General features: G+C 39.4%; 1 protein-coding gene across 16 annotated transcripts in view; it reads right to left on the reverse strand.

The window, feature by feature from the left end:
* Positions 1-24,453, reverse strand: part of GULP1 (GULP PTB domain containing engulfment adaptor 1) — a 134,626-nt gene extending 110,173 nt beyond the window's left edge. For 9 of the 16 annotated variants that reach the window (XM_085552796.1, XM_085552789.1, XM_085552794.1 and 6 more), the window contains exon 1: positions 24,396-24,453. Coding sequence is in view for 3 of the 16 variants with exons in the window: in XM_085552792.1 (XP_085408918.1) it covers positions 9,691-9,738 (48 nt within the window). In the remaining 13 variants the exon portion in view is untranslated. Of the gene's footprint in view, positions 1-8,906; positions 8,994-9,690; positions 9,843-22,910; positions 22,934-24,395 lie in introns of those variants that run through there. The other 7 variants (XM_085552797.1, XM_085552790.1, XM_085552787.1 and 4 more) reach the window with 5 other exon arrangements.
* Between the last annotated feature and the right edge of the window lie 349 nt (positions 24,454-24,802).

The following is a 24,802-nucleotide window of genomic DNA, read 5'->3' on the forward strand; positions in this document are numbered from 1 at the left end:
ACAGATTGAAATATAACACAGCAACTCAACTCATGTTTTTACAAGATCTCCTCTAAGCTTAAAGGTCAAAGCTCACGATTTTGCGTTCTTTCACAGAAATGTTTCAATGAAGAAATACCAGTATCACATACTTGACTTAAATCAAAGCTGAACAAAGGTAACACAGCCCATCCCACTGCCTATGCCACAATACTGCTCATGATATAGTGCGTGAACACATCCTCTCACTTCTTGATTTAATCATAGACCTCATAACTGAAACACAGCCACAATCTTATTACACAACATATAGAGATTACAATTCATTTGGTCTTTAATGATTAAGTCACATTTGTGAGCAGGTAAAGTGACCAAATATTTTGCTGTTTGTTTCATGGTTACCTCTTGCTGCATGCTCATCAAGAACGAGTCCATACTGAACTGTTTAAACATCTTTAGCACGTAAAGTGCTTTGCATGCTCTAAAAGGGATTCCCCCATTCACCCCCATATCACAGCCTGAAAACTAAATCACTAGGAAAACTCACACAGCATATCTCAGAAACAGACACATAGCAATTTCAAAACCAGGCCACTATACTGGCACCTCCAGCAAGTATGCAAACCACAATGGATACGACACAAGCTGAACAAATGCAACAGAAATTCAGAGTACTTTACCTACACGGGAAACCATCATAGCAAACCAGCCAGATTTCTCTTCTCCTTCCAAGAATAATGACAAAGTCATTCTGAATAAATAAATTTAATTTTATGTAACACCCTGACAACTATAATTGTACATTCTGTGATCTAATGTGGTAAGGAGTAGCTGTGAAATAAAAGTAAAGCAACAGATAAAATATGCTGTACGTGAAAGCAAGGAAGAAAACACAATAGAAAACAATTCTAAATGAATAACAACAGTTGACACAAGCCTAAAGTCTTACATCAGCCTAGGATAAGGATCATTTTTATTTTTTAATATTTCCTAATTATTGCCATTTCAGTTCTAAAGTGACAAAGGAAAGCATTCAGATGGCAGAACGCATGCATGACAAATCGCAAGTCTTCACTGCAGTATCACTACTCTCGTCAATCACATCATAATATAAAGAGAACCACATTTCTACTCAAAGGTTACAAGTGGTACCAAAGCAATCAACAAGCTAAGAACTCCACATGCACCCTGGTAATTATGAACAAGTCAGCCATACACACCTGACCCTGAGCAAATGACAGATTCACAAAAAGTAATCCTTCCCTGCTCACCATCGTTCTTCCTGTTGTGTCATATTTTTAGGGGCAGCACACACTTCAATACTGAACTTGTGTGGTTTTTGCCACTAGATAATCCAATACAAATTTTTATAGATAACAAACACTTCCAGGTTCACTAAAACCATTATATTACTAAGTACTAAAATCTTAAAACACACGTTTTTTCCTACTTCAGTGTAGCTGCAGCTTCTACTGTCACAAAGTCAACAGCTGCACAGTGCAGAAGATTGAGAAAATAGAGAAGAAAATCTGGAAGCACTGCTGAGTGTTTGGAAAATTCCACCTGAGCAAAACACACAAAACATTCCGCCTCATTTCTGACCCAGGAATAAACAAGCAGATGCATAACTCAGACTCGCCCTGTCACTACACAGTAAACAACCTAACTGATTATCCATTTAAGTTAGCAAGCACAATGCTATCACTGGGTGTAGGTATTCTGTGAACTCTACAGTAGGCAAGAAAAGAGGTTTTTTTTAAATTAATCTCTTCCCACTTATCTCCCATCTCACCTGAAAGGTATCTATCAGAAAATCTAGAAAACACAAGCTTAGAAGAAGAGTTTGACACAAGAAAATGGCTTCAAAACCTTAATCTCTTGATTGCATACAGTACCAATGCTTGAACAGCAGATTTATCTTGCCAAATATTTGGTCAAATCAACAAAGAAGTGATTTGTAGTACAGTTGATCCTTCCATTTAAACCTGAAAATGAAAAGTGCAGCGGTGCCAAGAACCAATTAATTTCCCAGGAAGGAATGCATGTAAAAAATACTAGAGAGGTATGCACTCTGTGAGGCACAGCCCACTGCAGCTCTTCAAAGAATTTAACGGGCTCTTAAGAGCTGTTAACACAAATCACTGAAATAATGTCTTAGGGTAATGAAGAAGAAAAAAAAAAGAAAAGCAACACAATATGAAGATCACTTGAAACTGAAATCAAGTACATGCGAGGAAAAAGAAAAAAGAAAAAAAAAAATGATAACCACTCCTTTCAGCTGAGGAATTCAGATAATACTGTATATCATTGTGAACTTCATACAAACATGCTCAGCATTCACAGCCCCATGGGTTTACACCCTGAAGTCAGGCTTAAGCACTCTGCCACTAGAGGAAAACATCAACGTTAAGTCCTTCATCTTTTCCAACACCAGGAAAAGGGGAAAAAAAAAAGATTTCTGGGATCCAGAAAACATAAATCATACAAAGGCGTTACGTTGTCAATTACTTATTTGCTAATCATGTCTCAGCTTCAGGATGAATACAACCAGAAATAGCTGATTAATTCTTTTGTCTTTACTCACATTACACATGCATTGTAACCATTACTAAAAGAAAATGCATACAGTTTCTGAAAACTGCCTCTAATTTGTAGAGGCTTGAAAACAAGCTCCGTTTTGTAACCATAACTTAAACAGATCAATCTGCAATTACTGTACTGTTCAGAGGTGACCTGCAAATGAGCTAAGTTGTACATTCAGACCAAGTATATGGTAATAGTTAAAGACTGGGGTGTTTAATCAGCTTAATTCAAAGCTCACACATTGAAATAACTTAGATCCATAGGTCACTCATAATTGTAGCATTTCTTTACTGATTATTATCAACACTGATCAGGGAATGAATTTTCAGGATAACTGCATGACATTTCAAGCTGCCTTCTACCACAGAGCTGCCTGTGTTTCCAGGACGGACAAAGGGACTGTACATCTCATTTTAGTCATGCATTCAGTCAGGGAAAACACACGCCAAAACATTTCAAAACCAAACAAAGCAAGTACTACTTAAGCATCAGTATAATTATATTTCCAGGTTTGCCTAAGCTTAAAGTATCCTAAAACATAAACACGTTGAATACACAAAGTTGAAAAAAAAAAAAATTAACTTAATATCATTGCCAGTTGGAATGTAAGTAGTGAAGAGACAAAAGAACAGCTGATCTGTGTTTTGAAGCTTCCATTATTCAAAACACAAAAAAAGAGATGACAGTGAAGCAGTCACTTGTTTACAGCTACTCAGCTTTTGATATCTACCAGAATCACTGACCATCAGCAACAGCCTCTTAAAAGACCTAAATTCTACCAGCAAGGCAGCATTTAAGCACTGCATGTTATTTTGAAACAGATAGAAGGATTAAAACACTGAGTACCAATCATTACAATCACTTCCTGTTTCTTTGAAGGAAGAACTGGTAATATTGGTATGGATCAGGACTGCCAACGCTACCAAAAACTACAATCTATAATTTGTGAAACGGGCCACAATTAAATACTGCTGCTATACAACACACTTCATTACTTCCTAACACCCGTTCTCATCAACATCAGTTTAAACATCAGTAAAGCAGATATCATCTACCAGCTTAACCATTAACCCACGCAGCTGCTAATGCTGAGCAGCATGCAGAAATTTACATACTTAATCCGCATGCTTAATTTTAACAGATACAATTGGATAAAACCATAGCCCACAGTCTTGTAAAACTGCGTACTGGACAGAAAACTAGAATCAGCTGCCAATCCTTTTCCCTTACTACCCTTCCCCCCCCCCCCCCCCCCCCACACACACACACCTCTCCACCCCTCTAAATAAAACATACGAGCTCTGTTGCCCTGCCTCATAAAAGAACAATTCTATAGAACACATATAATAACAGCAATTAGAGGATCAACTGCAACATCACAGGTTTTCCTCTGAGATGAGTTCAATGACATTTTTCCAATAAGCTATTTAGTCACAAAAATCAGACAAGAAGCAGATGATCCAGAAACCAATCATTCAACAAAAATAAAAACAAAAATATATTGTTTAAATCTCCCTAAGCTACTGAAAATAAACCAAAAAGAAAAAAAAAAAAAAAAAAGAAACAGCCCTAGGTTTACCATAGCAACACTATGACCATCAAATCCCTCAGGTGTATAAAGCAGTAGTTTATAAATGGGAATGTATGTTGCATTTATTTAAGAAGTACTTCTGCATATTTCTCACACGTGCAGTATTTACCAATACTTTTAACTAGAGAAGCAATGATGTTAAACAACAGATAACTACACAGGGACTGAACAACAAAGAAATAATCCACAAGAAAGCACTGGGGTATCTTCCACTAAAACAGCCCATTGTTACACAAACTGCAATGCATTTCAAATAACAGCTTCTGTCCTCATTTTGCCTTTAGTCACTGTGGCAATTCAGCATTTAACAGACAAGAGTAAGAGGTCCCAAATTAAGACACTACCAAACTTGGTAAATTAAGTAGCGAATTGAAGAGGACTACCTGACTGGTCTGGTATTGTACCCATAGAGAACACTCGAACATTACACTTGCTGCTGCAAGTGCAGTAAACTGGCAAGAATACTGAAACTCTTTGTCAAGGAAATGTGTGTCTGAGCCCTGAGGTGTTATTCACAAACTGTGAGGTACTTCATGTTGAAAGGAAGCTGCCTTTGATTTCAGGTACAATACAAGTGTCAGCACTTCAGCAAGTCAGAGCCAAGAGCTCAAGTATTCTTAACATTAACTAAGAGCTTACTACAGCAACTTGACCAGCATCAAGTGGCAGAAAAAGGGAGAAAAACCACATTCTCCAGCACATTTGATGGATGAAGTTCCATCTCAGTCTCTTGAGAGGGGATTAAGTTCAAGAACAAAAGCTCTGTCTTCCCATCACAGGCAAGACCAACACTTTATGCCCAAATCCCTTACAATGTAATTCATGCTTGTTCTCCAGTCTTTACGTACAAACTACTTGTTCCTCTTGCACCACAATGATCCTGATGCCCTGTTGCTCCTCACTGCTAAAAGAGACCACAACAGCTCCTTGATTCTTTTCTATGTCATCTCCAATCAGTTTCCATCTTTTCCTCCCCTAAATCCAAATTTCACTATGAACACCAGCCCCTCACATGTCATCTGATCAGATATACCTCTTGTGTGGAACTGTTCTGTTCCTCTCAAATTTGCCACATGATCCAGTATGAGCTTCCAGTCTGAGTACTCACCTCTATCCACCTCCAGCCCCTTGCTTTATAATCTTAATCCAAGTTACATTCTATCCCTTTTCTGACCACATGCCCACCTACTTCACTTAAGTACAGAATAGAAAGGCAAATAAGTAACCCCCAGCTGTAACACCCAATTCATTCTGCAATAACACTATAACACAATAACAAATATAAGACAATAACACAAACCTGAAGGAAATCTTAGTTTATACAAATGAACTCTGCAGATTCCCTCAACTCCAACATAGCACAGCCCTAATGAAAGGTTGGTAAGAAATGTCAAGTGCTCCCCAGCAGGACTTCACTGCATCTTACCAGACAACTTAAAGTTCTACAACAAGGACCAAATCTACTCACATACTTTTCACAAGTTTATTTTCTTTTTTGTTCATAGTTTGAGTAATGCACTGTTAAATGATAAGATATCACTTGAATAAGCAATTTTAAGTAGGATTCTAAAGTGGAAAGTGGTTAGGGAAACCTCAGAAATTGCATTCAGTAACCTCCATTTATGATACACACATATATACTCAAATGCTAGTACAGCAAACTTGTTACTAAAATTATTATCTATTCTAGATTTTGTGGATTAGGTATGATTCACTCTAAGATGACTGCAGAATGACAAGGGTATAATCAATCACAAGACCCACTCACACATGTCAATGAAAAGGCAGTTTTTGAAAGCTGCAAATGAAGTGATAAAGAGTTCCTCTGAGAAGCTATATTATAAAAGACAACTAATGCTCTAACCATACATTACTGCTCCATAAGCAACAGATTCAACAACTCTTGCTTAACCTCTCCAGCCACTCTTACCTTTACTGTAGGTTAGAAGTTAATTCTAAAGTTACACCAGTACAAATGTTTTTACACACAATCTCTCCCAATTTTATCAAGAACTTCACAAATGCAACAAACATCAAGAGACCAGTGCACAAAGTAGACAAGTGGCATTTTAGTATCAATTTTTCCTCAATCATTTACATTGATAACAAAAGCCATATAGAGTAAGAAAAGCTAAATCTTTCTCTTGAGCAATTGCAGATATTTTAAGGATACGTTTGCATTCTGAATGAGTTCTTAAATTCATTACTTGATCTTAAAAACAGTACTGCTGTGGGCCTGCAAATCACAAACCAGCTAGTTGAGATGTGCCCATATTCTCTCTGAAGCTCCCTCACCCCTCTGTTCTCTTAAACCCCCCAAAATTTCTATGACTGCCAACAGTTCCTGCCCATCTGGCACATGCAACTAATTTAATTTATTCACCTTAACCAAATTATTTCAGCTGCTATTATTTTTATATGGAGAAGCCATATCAAATCCCCAAGTTAATACTTATGCAAGAGTCCAAAACAAGCATCTGTATTACACAGACAACCTCCTTCATTAAGTCACAGCTCTCCATAGATACAAAAGCTTTGCTTCTTAAAAATCACAGCCCCCTGGCAAATGAGAAAATGAACCTAGCAGCCTCTTCTCAACATATGTTACAACAAATAACTTACGGCACATATGCTAGAAAACCTAACACAACAGATGTACCTGTCAGGAATTCACAGAGAGATTCTGAGTACTCTCATGAGCTAACAATGAGGTGTAGAAACAGCCAGACATTACGGTAAGAAAATTACAAAGAACAAACAGAGCAGCAGCAATAAATACTTACACTACTTACAGGAAACAGATATCCAGAAGTTGCCTTCCAGCATCCCACTGGTGATGGATATCATAACTGAAACCCAGCTGACATGTGCAACCTCTGGAACTCTGCACTGATATCATGAACTTAGCCTCCTGTGAATCCTCCTCTGAGTGACTTGAAGCATGGTAAGATAACTCTAGAGACACCAACCCCCTATTTCTGGAATTAAGCCATCTGCCATATGGTTTGCTCAAATCAGAAGCTGACGTGCTCAGATTTGTCTGCACTCTTGCACATGTTGGATCAACAAGTACATTCATACCCACAAACACACAATTGCACACTTTATCTTAATTTACAAAACTCTCAATAGAACGGCAGAAATTGCAAATAAACATGTTTCTCACTTTTTCCTCCTTCTCTAGCATAGGTGACTAAGCAAGCCAGTGCTGTCACTGTTACACACTGCTCAGTGAACATAAGGGTTCAGCAACTACTACTAAAAATAGACACATGAGACTAAGTACCAAATAAAATATTAAAAGCTTGGCACAGACTCACAACTAATAATTTCAGCTCAAGTCTCAGGTCTATGGCTACAAATAAAGAATACAAAAGAAATTATTACTATTATTTTAAATATGACTCCAAAACAACATTGGCTTTGTTACTTTGCAAATCAAAACCTCCAGAAGGTGCACACCTGTGCAGTTACACAATTACACAGTCAATAAGTAAACAGAGGTTAAACAGATTATTCATATGAAAGATTATCATGATAGAAAGACAACCCATTATAAAAGGAAAATGCTCATCAGCGTTGAACATTCTCCATAAACTCCACGCAGCAGCCAACTCTAGAGAAAGAGACCCTGCCTTGGTGGCAGTAAGCTCTGAAATGAGATCTGGGAGAGGCGGAGCCAAATCCTCCCCTTCTGGTAGCACAGCTGAATTACCTTCACCTGTGCTCCCACAGCTGACTCAGGTGCTTGCCTCAGGTGGTTAATCAGAGGTTCAGGCTGTGATCAACAGATTTGCATACAAAACTATGCACAGCCACCCACCTTTGTGAAACTGCTAACTGCTCTAGTTCATCTTAGCAGAAGCAGCTCCTGTATCAAAGCAAAATCATCTAAGAATTCTCTAAGCCTGTTTGTTGTTGTCTACTACAGAAGATAACATATTTGCTGCTTTGCATGAAAATACAACTATTTCTGGATGTTATAGAATAAAATCGTAAATTCTGAATTTACAAAAACAACCCTTTTCCTTATGGATGTTTGAGGCTTTCCAATAGGACAAACCACTTGGTGTCAGTACCAGAATTAGCACGTAGACTGCTAAGAAAAGGATTCTCAGTGTTCTTCGCTCCTTTGGGCTTATCCAAGTGATGTGACTGAAACAGACAATTTGTCACAGGAACAACTATTTCTAAAAAGTCACCAGGGTCAAGGTGATCAATTGTCAAGTCAACATCAAGTTGAAATATTGCAATGTATTAAGCACAGACATTATATTAAGCTCTAAAATAAAAATTAAAAAAATTACTAGAAATGTTTTTGACAGTGATTCAGGCACAGTCATACTGGCTATGTACAACTCTTAATCAAGATAGTTAAAGAGCTAGTCCCCTTTTTGAGCTCAAACACACATGGAAAGTAATGAATACTGGGCAGAGCCCTGCCACTGTGCACTAAATATAGTAAAACATGGTTCCTGGCAAGCATTCCTGGTCAGCCACACAGGCATGAATCCCTTGTCAATGGGGACAAGGATGTTCTCTGAAAACAAAAGCAATCCCAAAACAGGGGAGAAAAGAAAACAAACAAAAGCCCTTGCGTACACATCCACAGTAAATCGTATAATCTGCCCTTATCAAAACTACAGAGTCAGCTGTAAAGGTGAAAACAGAGGATGGTTTAAAGGTGGCTAATATAAAGATATTGACCAAGATGGTGATAAATAGTCAAAGGTTATTAGTAAAGAAAACTCACCAATGTCGATGCCTGGACCAGATAGCTGAGGCAGTCTCCACTGGGGAGCAATCTCCAAGAGATGCTGCCTCAGTGGTGGTCAGCCCTTAAATGAGGTCTCAGAGGAGGTGAAGTTGAATTCCACCCCTTCCGAAAGCACAGCTAGATTACTCTCACCTGTGCTCCCGCAGCTGACCCAACACTTGCCTCAGCTAATTAATCAGTTCAAGTGTGAGTTCCCATACAGTCAGCATACAGACTGGAAAATATACTTAGAATTTGGAAATAGTAATTAAACTCATGTTTTATCAATAGCTATGAACCAAATGGACATAGATCAATAATCTTAAAACATTGGTTTTTGTGCCATCAATTTCCAAGTCTGTCACATCAAAACATCTAATCTGCTCATTAGGGACATTTAGGCAAGGGATGCTTTGAAAACCCTTCTTAGATCACAAAGAGGTCTTTCATCGTACTCTTTAAAAGTGCAGCCCACAGCTCTGTACCATTCTAAGTACTCTCCTTTCACAACTATCACCGCACTCAATGGGTATTTTCAGACTGGAAAAGCTCCAAGATACTGAACTGCTGATTGTCTCACTCATTGTGTCATACTATTATTTTAAAGTACAGCTGATTAAGGATTAGTGCAGTGGAAATCAAACAAACAAGCAAACAAAAAAAGTTACAATAATACTGAATTTCATACCCCAGATTTATTTTTATTTCAATGGTTGTTTTCTCTTTCAGCATTAAAAATGGAAATAAAATCACACTTAAACATATATGACCTGATACTCACCTTTAATGTCCAGAATATCTTGCTGGAATTTGTGATGTTCCCACACATGTATCTTTAGTCCTACTCATCTACTGCAATAAGCAATGTGTTCCAGTGAAAATAACACACTGCGTTTTCTGCAGGACATTTGCATTTCTCATCACAGAGGACAAAGGAACAATAATAGGAAAGGCCTCCTTTGTAAAACGCATTAAGTATTAAAAACCACAGGAGGTTAAAAGTGTCCCATTACATTACATCATTGCAATGCTTCAGATGAAGGGAAAACAATTTCAAACAGGACTGGCCTTTCCTTGTGATCCAGATGATTGCACTGGATCATATTTAACCCAAGAAGCTTTAGCACATTTTATTTCATCATATACATTCTGCATCAGACCTTAAAAACCAACTTAGAAATCAAAGGATGCAGAGAGTAACAGAGTGGTGATGGGAAAAGAATATTTTTGAAAGATGGTAGAGATCAAAACTGTATTCCTGGTTAAAACTGCAGAGTCTGACCTGCAATGGCAATGTACCATCAGCATTTCTATTAAAGAAAGTGCAAGAAGAGCCAGACATGAATATAATGTGTTGTTTCAGCCACATTTACCATTTTTTACTCTTGAAGAACCATAGCTAGATAACACAATCTAGTGTGGCTGATACTCCTCCAAATTCTTTTTTGCACCAATTAAATACTCTCACTTTCAGTAAATGAATGAAGAGATAAAGAGAGACATAACCATACAGTTTCAATGAAAGAAGAAAAGAATATTAAAGAGATACAGAGCTGCAGCAAATAGCAAAAGTGACTGTAAAAATCAGTGACCGAATCCTGCATTTCCAAGGTTAACACGAATGCAGTTGACAGAGGAATAAAGGGAACCAAGTAGACCACTAAAACACCTGACCCTAAAAGTTAATGGCTCACCTGATTAAAAAGGATAACAATAAACAAGGAAAAAAATCCCTCCAAGAATAGATAATAAAATGCACGAGCAAAGAACTGGAAGAAACAGAAGAAATATATAGAAGAGCTACCCAACAAAAACCAACAAAACATCTGATGAAATGACCCTGGGAAGTTCACTGGTAAAAGAATGAACCTAAAATTCTTTCATGGAATAATTACCTTTATAGTCTCTTGGTATGCACTGCTACATAGCTGCTCTTAAGGGGAGAACAGATAGCCAGGACAACACACAAGATTTCCAAGTCCATCAGTTTTTGTTGCAATTAATAGGAAGCAAACTATCAAAACACAACATAATTAAAAAATAAAAGAAGAAAATCTGACAAGTCTGGATCTTTGGCACACAGAGAAAAGGGTCATCCAGGAGACCACTGAACAAAGAGCACTACAGAAGCTGTAGCTGAAAAAGCCCCAATGACACCATAAGCTTTTCCTTGATAAGAAAGAAGAACCAAACCAAACATAGCTGGTGGTTTCAAAGCCATAAAGTTTTCGGAAGGAAAAACACAAGAAAAAATAAACTGCAAATTCTAGGAGCACATGAAGTTAGTAATGTATCTTTAAAACAATACATTGTAAATTCCCAAAGGAAAAAATGGAAATAACTTGATTTAGACACGCACATCACAAATCTGGAACACTTGATATAATTTGATATTTTTAAAAAAGAGGTGTATATATCCCTTAAATATACTTTATACATCACACCAATTCTGCTGCAACACAGTGAATTATAAGTTAACACTTCCATCTAGTGAAGAAACAGCCTGAAAAGGGCTAAAATGAAAAAACTCAATACAAGAGAATGAGATGGTATGTGGTACAAATAGAAAACAAATAATACGTAATAGAAAAGATGGAGTGAACTGTACGAGTATGATAAGGAACAGTAAGAAATTTTGCAATGTTGTTTACCAATAAAAGCACTCCAAAATAAAGTGCCTGCTAGGCATTACGACGGAGCTAAATGGATGAATTTTTAAGAGCAGGGCAACAGGATTTTCAGTAGATATCTTATTACAGGTGCCTCTGTCACTAACAATCAGCAGGCCACTCTTCATATCCATGTCAAACATATAAAAAAAGGAGTGAAATACGCTAAAAGTCCCAAATTTTTTGTCAGGGAGGGAGGCAAAAGATGGGGGGAAAAAACAAGTGACTACTCTGTTGTAGTCCAATACCACTAGAGATTAGTCTGAAAATCACAAATTTAACTTGTGTTCCTTTGTTTTTAAGAATCAATCAGATCCAAAAGCATCAGAGTCCTTCTCTACCCAAGCATCAGCAATAGCATCCAGCGTCAGAGTTACCCCGAGGGGCAGTTAAGCACTAGTATGCTGTGTTCTACATTACGATAGAACAGAGAAGCTTTGAAGGCAAAACCAAATCTTCAGATACACCATGTTTTATTGATTGAGCCAGTCACCACAGCCATAAGCCCCCATGCAAGCCAGAATCATACCAGCATTCGCTATGGCCTGAAAAGCTACCAGCCCATGAATCTGTTCAACAAGGTAATAGACTACAATATGACACTATTCAGTCTGGAATGATCCATTAAACAGTAATAAAAAGAGGATCAGCTTCAGTTCTCCAAAAATATCAGTATTCAACTAATTCTAATTGCACAGTGTGAAACAGCTATCTTAAATTTAAGCTTTCAGTAATCTCTTACCAACACGTGAAATGAACCTGAGGCACTCGTTACTAGTTCTGGTGAAGAAGTACAGGTATGTAAACACACAGATAATGAACGTAAGACTACTGATAGAATAGAAGCATTGAGGAAATACACTTTTCTTTGCCATGAAAGTCAATCTACACAACAAATGGCCTGATGGCTGACATGATGAAATCGAAAAGATTACACCAAGATATTCACAGTTATTTACCATGAAAAGATCAGTGGATCTACAATGCTTACTCACTGTGATATACACTATGTCAATAAAGTTCTAAAAAGTAAAGATAATCATCAACTTCTACTTTTTTTTTCCCTATGGTTCTCTAATGCATAAAATAAGTGCTCAGTTGTATTCAGAAATCAATGCAATTTCATTTTGAAAAAGTAGGAGAGCAGTAGAAAATGCTTTTCTGTATTTCTGATGGAGCTCTGCAGGAAAACAAACCAACTTTCCTAATACAAATGCCTAGTAACCTGAATTCAAGACAAAGCTGAATAAACTGGGTGTAAGCAGATTTGTTTTCCCACTGTACAGCACTGTCTATCTTCACTTGTTAAAGTGGACATGCCCCGATGAATATAAAACATCATGCAGTGAGGAATAGGCAGACTGTTAACTTGCCTTAGTCTGCTCTGATCACACTGGAGATCACTGATAAAACTCCTCAGAAGCAGTGAACAAATCCCAAATGCAGCAAGGAGGGCTTTCAGCTTAGCACATTAAACAGGTTCTAAAACAAAAAGCTATTTCCTTGCCTTATAAAGTACATCACAAACCAATTGAATGCCTGCAAATTGCCCTGCTCTTCCAAGAGCTTGGTTCTGCTTGGCCCAGTTTCCACTGCAATGTAATACACGCCAGAGCCAAGACCCAAAGAAAGGCATCCAGGATAGGAGAAGCTGGCAACAGGTAAAGCCTTGAACCACCAAGTTAGCAGCATTACTGTTGTCTTAGTCTACTTACAGAATTACACAGTCTGAAAAAAAAATTAAAGCTCAGATACAAACAGAATTTACACATCCATAACAAAACCAACAATATAATCAGCATTACTCACAACGCAGTTCTTCCACTTTAACTATTACTTAGCCATATACAAATATTGGATTTCCTAGTAGCTATATATTTTCTCATACAGAAAAGGAAGTACTAACACATTGCCAGGTGAGTGACAAGACACCTAGTGCAGAACCCTCCCTCTGCCATTCATCCTTGCATGCTGAGAGAATCTAAAATAAGCTGACTTATCCAGATGTGCTATAAAATATGTCTGGGGAGATATCCACATCTCCAAAAGACCTGACCCTGTGAAGTGTTTCTATACAAACAGCAAAAGGCAAGTTTTACATATCAACTAAGGCATGGCAAAATTCAAAAGAAATTTGTCAGCAGAAGAGAAATAGACTTCACTCGTTCCTCCTTACACCAGCACTGGGTAGGACTTCAATTTGTGGCACAGTTTCCAATAACAGGCTGAACACATTATACAGCCAGATACTACTGCTAGGGTAAAAAAAAAAATAAAAAAAATTAGACCATACATAACTAAGTAGAATTAAGTGACCCAGAAACACAGATGCCTCCCAGCAAACACAAGAAACTGTTGACACTATAACACACACAAATGCTTTTTAAGAACATCTGACAAAATTCACCAGCATAAATTCAAAACACTCAGAGCAGCCCCAGCAAACCACCTCTTTCGGTTTTTTTATGCTTCCCTAGAACTGTCTTGAGCATTTCATTTTGTTCTTTGATGTACAGGCATATTCTTCAGTCCTTAAGACATTTTTCCCTTGCTGACAGGCTTAGCAATCTCTGAACTTTATTCAGCAGAAGAAACTTACAGAAAACCACCAAAAGGAATGGATCCAGATTAAACACCAAGAGATCATCTCACGGTTTGAGAAGACACGAGCATGTTGTATGACACCATAACATCATACATGTCAATCATATTCCACTAACCTTAAGAATGTCTTGTTTTTTCTTCTGCTAAATACTTAATTGTACATTTCTTCATTTGTTTTAAACCATCTCTTAGTTACCATGCTAAAAACAAACAAACAAACAAACAAACTACAATCCCAAGCTGAAAATTGGATACAGTCACAGTAATGGTAAATGAATGGGAAGCATTTGGGACTAATGTGGAAACACAAACATTTACAACTATACGCGTATTTATTGCTTTGAATATTTTACAAAACAAATTCATCACAGTTAAAAGCTCTTCCTTCAGGCTTTTCTGAAAGACCTAAGTACTTGCCACATACTGGTCTGAGGAAGATGCAACGGCAGCATCCACACCAACTTTTGGGAAGCGTGAGGGTAATACGAGCAGAAGGACAAATGAAAAAGAAGCAGAAGGTGTACACAGAAAGGAAGGAATTTATACCTATACTCCACAGCAGAAAGTATTTAAACAACATTTAATATCCAATTCCTTTCCTTTTGCTCGCCTGGCTCTTGTTTATTTTCTTTCTGACTCACTGCTCAGAAAGTTCCTAGATTCCAATCCTAACAATGCTACAGAGGAAACAACTCCAGACTGGGAAGGAGGATAAAAATCTCAAGTAGGCATTCCTCAGAAGCCACAAGATTTTAAACACTCAGAACATCTGCCAGGAATAATTAGAATAAAGCTGAAGTGCAATACCCTTAAATCATCAGAATATGAGCAGCTTCCATACTTTCTTCAAATCTAGAAAGATGAACTCAGTAGCAAAAGATATTCTCACCTGCCTCCACTGAAAGCAAAAGGAAGAACTCCCACTAACATGTAAATTTCAGTTTTGATAAGCAGAGCAGGGCCAACAATATCAGCAATGGATGGAAACACCCTTCTGGTGCACACAATATGCAGAAGAGCCTGAGGAAAAGAACTTGGTGTTCATCTGGACACTAACACTTAAGTTAGAAAGCAAGGCAAAAAAGTTTAGATTAGGCCCACTACTTCCATATTGAAACATCCCAGAGAAGATAAGCAGAAGGACCCTCCACAGACAGCTCAATAAGCAACTAAATAAAATCTTTAATTAAAAAGTAGCAATTCTGTAATACACTCTTGCAACAGCTCTGTGACAGTGAAGCCAAAACAGTAATGAAATGAATACTACAGGTAAAACAAATTGTTTTCAAACATCCATAGTTAAGTCAGCTAAAAGCAACAGACTTGGGTACATCTCATTGAAACCTGGAAGTTTCACCATGAAGTGGAAGCTCTGAGAAAGCTCACACATTACCATTTGCTTAGAAAATGAGCTGGACAGTCTTACTCCTACAATACAAGGTTATCTGATGTTTTAAGAGTCAGCTTTCACAACTCTTAAATGAAGATGTTTTTCTGAACATGTGAGTATTACTGAAAGAATTAACTTGGGCTTGATCTTATTTTTTATAATTTAAGATTGTGCCTCCTATCGTGTTGATGCATCTAAACAGGGTATCAAGAGAGACCACAAAGGAATCACTGCCACATCTTTTATAAAAGATTGATAGTCTGGCTCATCACCTCAGCACTCCGGATGTTCAGAGATCAGATGCCGACCATCCTGCTGACAACAACAGTTCTGGCATGCCAGTTTCCTTCAATATCAGCAAGCTCCTCAAAGAGGTTAAGGTTCATGCAAATTCAATAAATTCCTAAAAAACACTGAATCACTTGCCACAAAAGAGATTTGAACACAGAGAGTGCACAAACCATTGAAAGCTTCCAAAAAAACTTCTGTTGTTAGAATACCCCCATAGTAATAAGATTTCTACTCCATATTCACTGATGACCTTACCCAGGGTAAGAATTAATACACTTCCTACTTCATCAGTGCTCTTGTCTATTTGCACTTCCAAATTACTTCTTTCTCTGAACAATACCATCCGTCATCTCTGTCAGCATTCTGTCATTTTTTCATCTAGCTTTGTATCAAAGATGTAAGCATGGACACCTACCTGTGTGACATGGTATAGGGAGCCTGCTTTGGCAGGGGGGTTGGACTCGATGATCTCTAGAGGTCACTTCCAACCCCTACAATTCTGTGATTCTGTGATTTAAGCAGATGATGCTGCATCTACTTCAATCAGTTCTCAATGATTACATTTCATTACTTAGAGATCTTTATTTATGAAATTCGGGAATTAGACCACAAACAGAATAACACAGAAGTAAAAACCACAACAAGAAAGATCATGTAAAGAAAGAAACATCACAAGTGCATTCCTGTGCAACCAAAAAAACATTTTGTTTTAGGTCAGCCTTTCACCAATTTAGTTACAGCTTGGGAATAACACACACACACACAAAGGCTTTATATAAGTCTCTGCAAATTGTTTTCACTCCAGAGCGACAGTATGTTTGGAATCTAAGGGCATTCCTAGAACTAGTGACATAGTCACTAGTTATAACACATTTTGAAAATAGAAGAGATTGAAAGGCAGTAGTTAATTTTGGAGAAAGGCATCAAATACAAAACATTCATATATCAAAACTCGTAATAATTAAGAGAGATGGCTGGGTATATTAACTATTACAAAAGCATAGATTGACATGATAGGTAGTCACTCTCTCCTTTGCTTTTGCCCCCTGAAAGTCTGAAGAACAGAATAGAAAATCCCACCAGCATGGCAGCTTTACATCACTTTCCGCAGGTAACAAGCTGACACTCCCTGCTGCAGTTGGGCAGAACTCACAAGAAAACAATTAAAGATCATTACTGAATAACAGCACGCTACCCTGCCCACTCTGATACAGATATCCCAGTTCCTTATTGCATCCATGTCCTCTGTGCAGCCACATCACTTTTGTATTGCCACTCAGTATAAGAACAAAGCAAGCACTAGAACTTCCTGAGGAGAAGCTATCAATACCGCTGTCAATTGTGCTTGAACTTCCTGACAAATGACCATTACACCTATGAAAATTGCATCTGAACTCAATTTTCCATGCCTGCAGATGAGCCACGTCTGTAGCCATGAGCTGTCTCAGGCCATCCTGGTTTAAAACAACACACAAGTACACAAAGTCCCATTAAAACAAAACAGCATATTTTGGAGAATATGACTCCACTTTCCACAGGAACTGAAGTATCACAGGAGTTTCCAGAAGCCTCGTGAACATAAATAAAACTTGGATATTAAGGAAATCTGCTCCCCTCAAAGAACCACTTGTTGCAGAGGTAACATAAGCAGACTGTTTATAAAACATTCAAGTTACATTGGCTTTCCTCTGTCTTTCTCCTAGTTTGCCTCCCTTTATGTTCATGTGACCACATCCTATGGCTGTGTCCTAACAATGGGCTAAAACCACGCTATCTATCTTCCCTCATGATTTCCAGTCTTTCAACAGGTTATTTTCCTCCCACCTCTCAAACAAAACAAGTAGCTTACAGAAGGGAAAAAAAAAACTGCCTTAGTGCTCTGATCTTTATGTAAGTTTCTGCTATCTTACAGCACAGAAAGTGACAGAGCTGGATAGAATTGAAGTTAGGAATGCAAAGTCCCCCAGAGCCCTTCAGCCTAGCTGTTTTCTCCAGAAGTGCGCTGTTGTACCTGTGGGGACCATGCCAGAAATGGAGCTCCCATCACTCCGTGCCAAAGGGAGGCTGCAGAACCCGTTTGATACATGGGAATGCATTTAGGTGAGTTCTCCTGGACTCCAAAAGCACTAAAATGCCTTCGAAAAGCTGGGATATACTGAATTTAGGAGAGGCACACTGCATTATATGAATATCAAGTACTTTAATGAGAATTCCAACATATTTAAGTGACCGTGTAAGAATATTACTTGGTTTTTTTTATGTTTTGCTTTCCCAGCTGTGAAAAGGTCCTGCCCATGTGATGCCTGTTATCCTACCTGTACAACAGACTGCACAAAAAAAATGTAGGGTTAAAAAAAGCAAACAATTAAGTACAATTACTGCATGGTACAGAAAGATAATAGATTTAGTATCAGCTCCAGCTAGAAAATGTGCTGGAAAAGTATTTCTTCGATCTTAAGCCTATTTGTGCAACAGGATAAAGCGAAAATTAATACAACACCCAGCTTACAAAATTAGCACTGCAGTTTTTAAGCTTTCAGAATCACAAGCCAGATCACCCTAAACTCAGATGTTAAAGACCTTTGTGTTTACAAATCTGCAGTACACACTACTTGAAAGCTTACACATGTGAAATAGATTAAGGGGCACAGAGGTGGGGGTTAGACTCTCTAAATACTTTCTGCTGCCTACACACAGTGGACACATTGCTACTATTTTCTGACCCAAGTAACATACCCACTTCACTTCTCATTACTTACTGTTTTGTTGGGGTTCCTTATCCGCAATGTTTTAAATGCAACTATTCTAAAATGACTCCTGTAAGCCATCATAAACACACTTGTTTGTAACATATCAACGTGAAACAACCATTTATTAATAACTTTAGTTTTCCACAGCTTTGCAAATGAACACCATGTCCATGCTATCACCTTACAAGGTGGCAAGCAGAAGAAAACAAAACACTATCAGCTGGGATCTTCATCTCTAGCAATGAATCTGCTTCATTTCTCTATGTCTACAAGCAGATAGAACCATCAGCTGTGAGCTGTGCTATGCCTGAATATAAACAGCAGTAACAATGAAATATTTTGACATACTTTCCTTGTTTAGCTACAAATATCCTTGTCAGATACAATGCTACTATCATTCATGACTGTTGTGTAAGCCTTGCAAGACATGTTTTTCTTGAAGACTTGGCCTGAAATCAGGTTTGTATTAAAGATAGAAACAAAAATAATTTAAAAAAAAAAAAAACAACACAACACAACCTGTTTAAATTTAGTAAGAGTTTCTGAAGAAAAAAAGAAAAAACAGGAAAGAAAGGAAAAAAATAAATAATAAACATTCAACAACGCCCAAGTAAAGGCCTGTCATGTTTTCAAGACTATTTTTTGATCATCTGTTATGGGACCTGACTCACAATCTTTGAATGCACACAGCTGCCAACACAGCATGTAGGAAGAAAGCATTAGAGACAGCACATGTCTGCACAGCAACACTTTGGGAAGATGCTCCTGACAACAACTAGGAAAAATGTTTGAGGACACACCAAACTTTTTAAAGTAACTCCTAACGTAATTGGCATGCAAAGATGACTGCTGCTTAAAAGGACATTTAGAGATGCAATCACAGGAAAAACTATTATTTATAGGGAGCACAGTCCCTTATCTAGGCTCATTACCTCACTTCTGATCTTCCTTCCAGAAGATTTCGCAATAGATTAAGAAAACAACCTTGGTTCAAGATAACTTCTGTATAAGGACCACAGAAAAAAACCTACTCAGATTCCCATTAAGTGACACACAGGAAAAGGCCTGGTCCAGCAGGACAGCAGATCACAAATAGATAGCAATAGAAATGAGTTGCTCACAGAAGGTGCTGGAAGCCAGGAAACAGCACCTGGCCCAACCTGGGGTCTGCCAGCTCCCTCAGGCCTTACAAGAAGGGCAGAAGGGGTGGTGGGTGAAACACAGCTCTGGACTTTGCATTTACTGCTACAACTTCAGAGCACCCAACAGTACTTGGTTCAAGCACAGTGTTTAAGTTCCCAGTGATGCATTTACCTAGCAAGAGCTTGAGATTTAGAACCTTCATTTAAAAGGACAAAACTGAAAATAGGATGGCTTGTTAAACAGTCATAAAGGGCAGCACTTCAGGTTGCCTTTAGCACACCATGTTGCCGCTGCCTCTTATCTTTGTTTAAGATTGCCCATATTAAAATTGGAACAGCCAGAGAACAGAACAAAAAAGACACACTAAAGATCTTGAACAATTCCAGAGAGTCCAACAGTCCACAAATACTACCTGATTTTATCTAACAATAACATGCAGGAATTGGAACGTAGTTTTAAAGTCTCCATGTTACTTTTGAGATTAGAAGAGACACAAATACCCCTGGAAACTAGGCTCCTTGATCCAAAGCTACTGCCAGACACTGGAATATCTGCATGCCCCACACCTCTACAGCAACACAGCATGCTCTAAACAACCAGAGGACACTTCTGAATATCACACAGTTTTTAAAACAGAAGTATTCTTCACTTGCATGAGACAGGACCTTCCTATATCACAAGAATAACCAGAATGCCCAATGCATTTCCCTGACAGTTCTGCATTCAGGTCACACTGCATTCATATTTACTGGATACAGTCACCCTGCAGTTGTAGCAACAGTATAAATAAATGCAAAGATGACAAATTAGCAACCTCTGAGTTCCAGAGCTGAAAAAAGATAGAGCCAGTTGCAGTATCCGCATCAGGGAGAGAACTGCTTACCAGCCTGCACACACTCATGCACAACAATAGTGTTAACCAGTTATCACTGACAAAATGATAGGAAAACCACTTGGCTGCACAGGGAAAGAAGAGGAAAACAAAGAAAACAAACAAACAAAAAGACAAATAAACCACAAACTAACAAAAAACCCAGCTCTGTTCTGACAACAAAACCTGAACAGCTCAGAGTCCAACTTAAAACACAAACAGTACCAAAAAAGTGAGCAGCACATACAGTACTACTAAGCTGAGTAAGTCAGGCTCAAGAAACAGTACTTCTCAGTGCCTGGCTTTGAAAGTAGAATATAATTTTGCAAAAGTTCAAGGAATACAGTAACTTACTCTAAAGAGCTTTCTGCTGCTTGTTTGCCTCCTTATCAAGCAAGCTGCCAGAAACCATGGGCATCATAAAGCCTGAATTCTGCTTCCTGCTCCAGTGAAAGCATACAGCATACTGCTTACGTACCTGTTGGTAACTCATGCTACTCTTCTACAGAAGCAGCTGCATCACTAAACTGCAAACTTATACATTCTTTCCCAGCATAATATGCAATTAAACTCCCTCAAAGTAAGCTATTTCAACCTGCAGAAATTATAATAATCCAAAGTACCCTCTTAGCTCTGTGATTAGAGCATCTGCTTAAACCAGAAGAGGAATTCAAGATGAGTTTCCAGCTGGATAAATTCCCTACTGAAATGCTGGAGAAAAATCTATGAAATAACATTACCTCTTGCTCTTCATGTTCAATTTAGCATAACAGGTTTCGAAATCTTAAGGCAAGGTGAGGCATTTCAGGTGACCTTCTGCTTATTAGATTGGGTGGAGTTGCAGCCTCGGTAGGAATAATTCTTAACACACAAGATCTGTTCACAATCATATTTGGAGTACTTGCAGTGCTCACGGAAAAGGTAAAAACCTGACTGAGTCCTCAATACACAAAAGAAATGGTACAGAGACAGCACTTGCTGCAAATTGTTCTTCATTTTAGATATGCACATCAGTCATGGGACACGATCTGTGAAGCACTGAGGATTGGTTGGTGAGACTGCCTACATGGAGGAACAAGGATCTGCACCTTGAGTAGACTGATACATATCAGGAACAAGGACATGAGCAACTCTTTCTCAATGAAAGACATCTATACGTATACATACAGGGCAAGAGAACTGCAAAACAGGATTTAAGTAGCGGTAAAGCGGCTCTGCACACTGTAACAATGATAGCAGTGTTTGTTCTTATCCAGCCAACAATCCGATCCTGTAAAGGTGCTTATCCTTCCCAAAATCAGATTGTAGTAATGCTAAAAAGGGGATGGGGAAAATATCTCTTGGTGCACAATTAGTATATTCTTACGCAACTGGTCCATTAAATGATTAATTTGAGATACTTGGTCTCATGAGCTGATTAGCATGAAATACAGCCTGAGCTGCTCCCTAACCACGACACATTGCTAAGAAATCAACTATGGCAAAAGGAACTTGCTGGACATCTCAGGATCAGGGCGGTGCCCCGTAACTCTCAGAAAACTGTTCAGTTAGCATCCTGCCACAAATCACAGTGGGTGTGGCAACAATTCAAGGGGAAGGTAGCCTTGTGTTTGGTTCTCTTTCAAGCTATATTAATCTCTCTACTGAAGCTGAAGTTGGCCTTTAATTTCCTCATGCTGTAGTTTAATTATTTTCTTAAGATAAGTTCAAGAAATACACTCTTGACAAATAACCTCAAGAAAAAAAACTCATTTTATAACCATAACATAAATACCAGTTTATTGCATCTGACTCCTCCACTTCTTCATAGAAGACTTTTAATTATGACTTCAGGAGCATCCAGTAATATTTACAAGTGCTACACAAATACACTCATTTACTTACTGTTGTTCATAAGCCATGAGGCATAGCATTGTCTAAAAGCAAAGGACTAACAAATGACTTTAAAGAGCTCATAAAAGATATTCTGAAACGTCCCATTAGGTGAACATCTTGCACAGCAGTAGATGCGGTCTCTAAACTCTACAACAAACAAGCCTCAAAAAGATTACTAAGCTCCCAGAGCCCAAAAATGCAGTGCCAGCCATCAGCTTGTGTGAACAGCGAGCCTCTTATCAGCTACATCTTCATTGCTTCAGCCATCAAGCACCAGCTTGGCATTTCCCTCCCCAGCTTAAAACACGGTACACAGAGCCCTGTACTGGGAGGTCACTGTTGCACTCTGCTATTTTGCTTTTATTTTTTATTTTTTGGCATCAGAATCACTTTAATTTCTTTACTCACCACTCCTAAGACACACCCAGAGCTGTCCAGATCACGTTTAAGACTATCATCCTCACTGCTAAGGCAGCCTAATTCCTACTCACTTCTGCTTACTTCTCAGCTGTCATCATGATATCCCTGCCTTGACAGCTCCACTGAAAACACAGACCTGGCTGCTCCTTATCATCCTTCAACTGTGCAATAATTCCTAGGCTTTTAATCTGCAAAACGCTGACTTTATTCAACCTCTTCAGATAAATACGTCTGTGAAGGGAGTGGGGGGAAGAAATAAAACGCACGCCAAAAAGTGTATGGCAAACAATCACGTGTTTACTATTATCATTTCTCGCACTATTTTGTGGTTCTTTCCACTGAGAACATGTGAATAATCTCTAAAGATCAGAAGTCGTCCCTCACATAACAATCAACCCAGTAGTTCAATAACTACAGGCAAACTTTCCAGCACATTTCCAAATCACCATGAAATAAAAGACTGAGATTCCAACGAGACTTCTTTCCGTATCAATAGAATTTCTACATGTGCGTCAACTATCGTTATTCCCAGCAGAAACACAGCAGTTTGCCTTATCGGTTCAACAGCCAAAAGGTACCACCAAGATGTTACTAAGACAGAGGGGAAGAAAACTACTAAAAAACTATTTTTCAGAGCATAAGTTCATAGTTATGCTCGTTATGTATGCAAAAATTAGTGTTTGTTTGTATTTACAGTGACTACAGCACAAGTGTTCTGTTAAGATATTCCGTGCATGTACACATTTACAGCAGCTTCATAACCGCTTTCATACACGCCAGCCTTTTCAGTCTGTTCGGTATTTTAGTCTGGTTTTAGCCGCTTTTACGTGAAGGTAACTTTTAACAACTTGCAGCTGCAGGGCAACTCAGAAGAGGAGTAAAAACAAAAAAACAAAGAAGGAAAACCGGTGTTTGAGAGGGGAAAACGCCTCTGTAGGAAGAAAGCTGTTAACCATTACGGGCCTCTGATCCCATCGATGCCTTTCCTAAGCCCGAGCCGGCAGCACCTCGCACGGGGAGCGCTGGCGGTGCAGCTACGGAAGGACAGCGAGGCGGCGATCAGCTCCTCGCGGCGAGCAAAGGGTTCGCCCGCAGCTCGCCGCGCTGTTCAGCTGCTTTGCAAACTCCGCAGCGAAGTGAAGTTAAAGGAGAAAACAACGCAGCCAACAGCGGGAGTTACAGAAGCCCGCTATGAGCGTACGGGTCCGTGCGCCGACCACAACCGCTGCCGCTCCCCCAAGTGCGTTTTCCCCCAGCCTGTGGCCACGCCACGAACCCCCCCGGCTCCTCACACCGCCCCGGGGCTCCAGGACCGCGTCGGTCCCCATCTCCGGCGAAGTTTCAAGCTGCTTGCAGCGCTCAACAGGCGCTCCCTTCCCTCTTCCACCGCCCAGCGCACAACGGGAAAAGCACCCGGTACCCCCAGGGTGAGAGCTGCCGCAGCTCCCGGAACCCCGCCGCGCTGCCCCGTACCTGCAGAGGATGGAGGCGGCCCGATGCCTCGGATCCCGGTTCACGCCTCAGCCGCCCAGAAAGTTTCCTGACGTCAGCATGGGCGGACGAGGGACCCCGCCTGCTGCCGACCGGCTGCACGTCGGGACGCTGATGTCGGCTGGCTGGCTGCGCGTCGGGACGCTGCTCCCGGGCTCCCCCTGCCTCCGGTCGGTTGTTGGGAAGAAGAAAAGAAGGAGGAGAAAGAGGAGGAGAAGGAGGAGGCGGCGCCGAGGGGTGATGCGCTCAGCTATGGGCGCTACTGCAGCCGCGTGCCGGGCGCATCTGGCGGTGCTTTGAGGGGAACGGACACGAGACCGAAGCGCGAGGAAGGGGAGGGGGCTCGAGGTGGAGGAACCGGGGGGATGTTGAGGAAGCGCGGCGGAGCG

This window comes from Coturnix japonica, chromosome 7 (genome assembly GCF_054131305.1).
Source record: "Coturnix japonica strain WE chromosome 7, WE-NBRP24, whole genome shotgun sequence".
Taxonomy (NCBI): Eukaryota; Metazoa; Chordata; class Aves; order Galliformes; family Phasianidae; genus Coturnix; species Coturnix japonica.